The 6000-nt window shown below is 37.5% G+C and overlaps 1 protein-coding gene and 1 long non-coding RNA gene across 2 annotated transcripts in view; one reads left to right on the top strand and one right to left on the bottom strand.

Annotated features, from left to right (window-relative positions):
* Window positions 1-635: 635 nt before the first annotated feature.
* Window positions 636-6000, bottom strand: part of LOC121244399 (25S rRNA (cytosine-C(5))-methyltransferase NSUN5) — a 29370-nt gene continuing 24005 nt past the window's right edge. Inside the window, exons 11-13 of the mRNA XM_041142464.1 lie at window positions 1914-1988; window positions 1357-1518; window positions 636-1106 (exon numbers count right to left, since the gene is read on the bottom strand). Coding sequence (XP_040998398.1) covers window positions 838-1106; window positions 1357-1518; window positions 1914-1988 — 506 coding nt within the window. The 3' untranslated portion in view covers window positions 636-837. The remainder of the gene's footprint in view (window positions 1107-1356; window positions 1519-1913; window positions 1989-6000) is intronic.
* On the top strand, window positions 1093-1761 carry LOC121244402. The gene is made up of 2 exons (XR_005936413.1): window positions 1093-1231; window positions 1345-1761. It is a non-coding gene; the product is annotated as an uncharacterized LOC121244402 (long non-coding RNA).

Raw genomic sequence — 6000 nt, 5'->3', positions numbered from 1 at the left:
CACAAACTATTTCACTATTATTCACATATATTATAAAAGAGAGATGCTATACTCACCGTTGGGGGCTCTCGCTGGGAGCTCCTGTTGGTAATTTTTTATTCTTTTTTAGTTTTTTTTTTACTTCATGATTAAGTAAGTATTTTTTAATAATATTGTAAATTTTTTTATTTTTTAAAAAATATTTAAAGATGTTAAAAAATTCATATAAAACAAAAGTAAAACAATAAAAAAACATAAAATGTATTGGCGGGAGCTCCCAGCAGTGGGTGTAGACCCACCCATTATAAAATATTCTTAATTCAGTATGCTTGGCAAGTGTGATGAAATACAAAATTCTCATCTCATCTCATCTTATCATTACAATTTTTTCAAATTTCTATATAATATAATAAACAATTCAACTTTTTTAAATCTGAATTCAATTTTTTCAAATATCAAAACAATAATAATATTTTAAACTTTCATCGAAAATAAAAAATTCTCATCTCACTATCGAAACCTTTTTGGGTGAGTGTAGCTTGAGAGATCTCACCAACAAGACCATTTGGCCTTTTTTTTTGCGCTTTTTTTTAATCTACTTTTTAATTCTCTTAAACATTTTAAAAAAATTCACGTCATTAAAAAATACTTCAGTAAAAAAAAATATATAAAAATAAATAAAATAAAATGCTATTCGGTAAAAATCCTCGTGTTGCATCATTTTCCTTCACAGTAATACATGAGAACTTCGAACAAAAAAATAATCTGGCACTACCATCAATTCCGAGAAGAAAATTTGACCCAGAACTGAATTGTATTTTCAAATCTTAAAAGACGCCGATGGTTGCTCTATTCAAATCACTTGCTTTGAAAATGTTTCTGTTTCTTTTGGGGCCAATCCTGTTTTGCATGCAACCATATCTGAAACAATCTAGTACCGACATAAGGTATCACACATCTTTTCTTCCTGTTGAGTAATCGATCACTGCAGTTTTCCCTGGAAAGAGCTTCAGAAGTGTTGCAAATTGCTTGCTTTTCAAAGTGATTAATGCTGTCCTCCTTGGTAAACAAAGCAATGAAGAAGCCTTCTCCATCCTCAGCAGGGTCAGTTCGCAGTAAATGTTGTGCTGCATGACAAAAGAAATAAGGCGGTAATGGGAGATATTGGCGGTGTTGATTCTCCAAGTTCTAAAAATTGTTTTCTGGAAAATTCAGAGGGACTCTACATTAAAACTCATATAACTCTGGATTGGTATGAATTTGTAACAAATACAAGTTTTTCATTATCAAATTTCATGATTTCTATTGGTGTAAATCCAAATATCTCATTTTTTAATTTAAGTCAACAAATTGTGCGTTTGACAGAGTAGCACTTACAGCCTTGAAAAACTGGGAGACCACGGCGTTGCCACTGGGGGAAGGGAGTTGCTAGTTGAAAGCCATAGGAGGCAGCAAGGGGGAGAACAGATTCGATGACATCTTCATTTTCAATTTGGTGAATGGAACATGTGCTGTACACCACTCTTTCAGCTGCTGGAACTATTATCAGACCATATATTACCCTTAAAATAAATTCCAAGTGCTGTACAGTAAAACAACAACATTTTTATGGAGTATTATCCTCCAGGAAACAGGGAGAGAGAAGAAAAAGAAACCAACTGAATAGGCCGATATAGTCCGATGTTTTAAAATCCACGTTTCAATGGAAATTTGTCCCAAATAGGACTCTCCAATTATGTAAAAGTTCCACAAATCACAACAAAGATCAAGGTTTGGCGTTAACGTTTGTGATTGAACAATTTCTTAAAATAACAATGGACTGTCCAATACTTTCACATGGGAAAATAAATATATGAACCAACTACCAAACTTTGGGGAAAATTATAGCAAGGATGAATAGTCAGTAAACCATCCTAGCACAGAAACAAACTTACAAGATAATGCATGAGCAAGTGCTTTTTTCTGGAAAGCCGCAAGCTTGTTCAATCTTTCAGTGTCCTTAACATCAGCTGCAAAATCTATGAAAATTGAACACTGAAGGAGATACGATAAAAGGACAGAGTAGCTGTAACACCTCATTCCATTAAGGATAAAATGCAACATTGTTCAGGCCGTAGTGCAAATAACAGAAGTCTTGTATACCAAAAGCCTAAGCAGCCTTTATTGATAAACTTTAACATCGTACAATATTATTAAACTTAGTCTACAGTCTAAAAACGTCATACTATACATATACCCCTTATTGTTGTACAATCACAAACTAAAAACATTTTCAAGGTAAAGACTCCAATTCTATATTTGAAGGCTTGTAAACTTGTCCTCAACAGAATCTGGTTATATACTCACTAAAGAGGTACATCATACAATAAAAAGATAAAAACATTACAAAAATCATTTATCCTTGTAAAGCATTGACAAAAAAACAGTTTCCACTTAAATCAAGAGTTACTTGGCTCACAATGAAGGATCTTAATCAAAAAGATTTTTATTTATTGACCATCATCTGTCGGCGCAATTCCATTGAATTTCTAAAAACCACATATGGGGTTTGGCTGAATTCAAGAGAGGATATTGGGAATAATATATATGGTTGAGCACTTTTTTTTTTTTTTTATAAGTAAAATAAGTATTATTAACAAGAATGGACAACAACTGCCAGTTACAAAAAAGTATGCCCTATTTACGAAGGCACGTTAGAAACTAAGAAATCATGAAATTTCATGCCATTAAAGTCCACAGCAATGGCCCAAGTACAAAGAGTCCTAAAAAAGAAAACTTTTAGCTCTGCCATCGATTTCTCGTTGTCTTCAAACGTCCTCTCATTTCGCTCCTGCCACAAGCACCACATGATACAAATAGGAATCATCTTCCAAATCGCTTTGATCTGGTGCACACCTCGGATAGATGTCCAACATGCCAATATATCCACCACGGATTCCGGCATAACCCATGCTAGATCCATCCTTTTAAACACCTCATTCCAGAGCGTCTTGGCTACCTCACAATGTAAAAGTAAATGGTTCACCAACTCACCCCCTCCTTTACACATACAACACCAATCTGCAATGATTATCCTCCTCTTTCTCAAATTATCTGTAGTAAGAATCTTGCCTAATGCCGCTATCCACACAAAGAAAGAACCTTTGGGAGGGGCCTTGTGTTGCCAGAGCCGTCTCCAGGGAAACTGTGCCTCTGACACTTGTGCAAGGATCTTATAAAAGGAACGAACAGTGAAAACCCGTTTCCCTGCAGGGATCCGCCACAGACCATCTTCATGCTGGATATTTGGACGATAAGAATACAGAAAACTATAAAACTCTGCAAAAGTCTCCATCTCCCAATCCTATGCCGCCCGGTTGAAATTGATATTCCAGTGAAAACCCCTTCCTGAGATTCCCATAACCTCCGCCATTGTAGCATCTTTGGCACTTGCTAACAGGAATAGACTAGGAAACAACTCTTGGAGAGCACTGTTACCACACCAAGCATCCTTCCAAAATCTGATCCTGACACCTGTACCCACCTGAAATCGAGTGTGTCGATGAAATACCTCCCACCCTTTTCTAATGTGCTTCCATAGCCCCCTACCATGGGCCCCTCTCACTTCCCTAGTACACCAACCCTCCCCTAAACCACCATATTTATTTTCGATTATAATTCTCCATAGCGCTTCTGGTTCCTTGATATATCGCCATAGCCACTTACCAAGTAACGCTCGATTAAACAACCGCAAATTTCTAATGCCCAAACCGCCACTAGAAATAGGACGGCACACCTTCTCCCATTTGACAAGATGAAATTTAAATTCTTCTCCTAATCCACCCCACAGAAAATCTCTTTGTAACTTCTCGAGACGACCCGCCACACTTGCCGGAATAGGGAATAAGGATAAGAAGTAGGTGGGTAGATTAGAAAGTGTACTTTTAATCAGAGTAATCCGACCCCCTTTCGACAAGTACATTATCTTCCACCCTGCCAGTTTCCTTTCTATTTTTTCAATTATTGTGTCCCAAATCGAGCGTGCCCTCAAGGCTATACCCAAAGGTAATCCCAGGTACGTCATAGGAAAAGAAGCTATCTTACAACCCAACGTGTCCGCCAACTCCCTAATATTCTGCACCTCTCTAGTCGGCACCAACTCGGATTTATCATAGTTCACTTTTAGACCTGACACTGCTTCAAAACACAGTAGACATGCCTTCACAACCTGCAATTGGTCCCGATCAGCTTCACACATAATCAGCGTATCATCTACGAACAGCAAGTGAGAGATAGTAGTAATACCCCAGTTTGGAGAACCAATTTGGAAGCCACTAACAAAATCATTAGCCACCAAATCCGAGATCATCCTGCTTAGTGCCTCCATCACAATAACAAAAAGTAAAGGAGATAACGGATCCCCTTGCCTCAAGCCACGAGAACTCTGAAAGAAACCCTCAGGGCTGCCATTAATCAACACAGAGAACCGTACCGTAGAGATACACCATCTAATCCAAGACCTCCACCTTTCACCAAAACCACACCTACCCAATAGATATAGGAGGAAGTCCCAATTTACATGGTCATACGCATTTTCCATATCCAGTTTACAGATAATTCCTGGGTTTCTAGTCTTCAATCTGCTATCCAAACATTCATTGGCAATTAGAACCGCATCGAGGATCTGTCTTCCCTTAACAAAAGCATTTTGAGGCTTAGTCACAATCTTTCCCAAAACCTCACTTAAGCGATTGGCAAGCACTTTTGAGATAATCTTGTATACTCCATTCACTAAGCTGATAGGCTGAAAATCTGTGATCTCAATAGCCCCGGCCTTTTTAGGTATTAAGGCAAGGAAAGTGGAGTTAAGGCTTTTCTCAAATTTTCCAAACGAGAACAACTCCTGAAACACCTTCAAAAGATCTTCTTTAATCACCTCCCAGCATTCTTGGAAAAAGCCCATAGAGAAACCATCAGGTCCGGGAGCCTTGTCTTTTACCATCTTCCTTACTACATTAAATACCTCTTCCTCGTCAAAAGCCCTCTCCATCCTGGCAACATCCCCTGGTTCAAGAATGTTAAACACCAACCCATCAAGAGTGGGCCTCCACCCCTCCTGCTCAGTAAGGATCTTCTCAAAAAAATCAACCACATGATCTTTGATAACCTCTTCTTCTCTACACTCCACCCCCTCAATTTTCAACACCTCAATGTTATTGTTTCTTCTATGAGAATTTGCAATGCTATGGAAAAACTTCGTACTCCGATCCCCTTCCTTTAACCACAATGCTCTTGACTTTTGTCGCCAAGACATTTCCTCCTGCAAGATTATCCTTTCAAGATATGGTTGAGCACTTTAAACAGATATACTCCTCTACCAACCCCCAATAGCTTGGATGATCTACAAACAATTACGCCATATGTGTTAAGGGTTGGCGATATCAAGGATCCCGACTCCATTCCGTCATAATAGTGGAGTCACTCTAAGATATGAAAAAAAACCCAATAAACAGTGGTGCATTCAAGTGAGTCAATCACCATGGACCATACAAGACAGTTGCCTCTGCCTTCTACACTTTTGTACCATTGCCTAGTCATCCATTCATTAAGCAAAAACATTTAAAAACATGTGATTGACCCCACATCATCCATAGCCCACACATCATCTTTCTTTCTTTTCTTTCTTTTCGTTTTCATAAAATATTCATAACATAGCATATGCATATCATAAACATAGTAGAAACATGTGACTAAAAAATTTGAATGGACAATTTTTAAGGTAAAAAATAAAGTTTATGCATAGGCTCATAGCATTTGAATAATCTTTCATAACATTTTCTTTTGTTATGTGAAGAAAAATACACCGTTCACATATCATATAAGGTATGTAAAAAGGGACTTTCGAAGAAAGGCTAATAGCATATGTTCAACTTAAAACCATTTTTGATAAAATTATTTCATTTAGAAGTAGAAAAACTAAAGGGAATGATCATATCTACAATCTACTTGCCTAACTCCTTATCATCAAGAACTCAGTCAGCT

The sequence above is a fragment of the Juglans microcarpa x Juglans regia genome, chromosome 8S (genome assembly GCF_004785595.1).
Source record: "Juglans microcarpa x Juglans regia isolate MS1-56 chromosome 8S, Jm3101_v1.0, whole genome shotgun sequence".
NCBI classification, from domain to species: Eukaryota; Viridiplantae; Streptophyta; class Magnoliopsida; order Fagales; family Juglandaceae; genus Juglans; species Juglans microcarpa x Juglans regia.
This window is presented reverse-complemented; position numbering and strand designations above follow the sequence as displayed.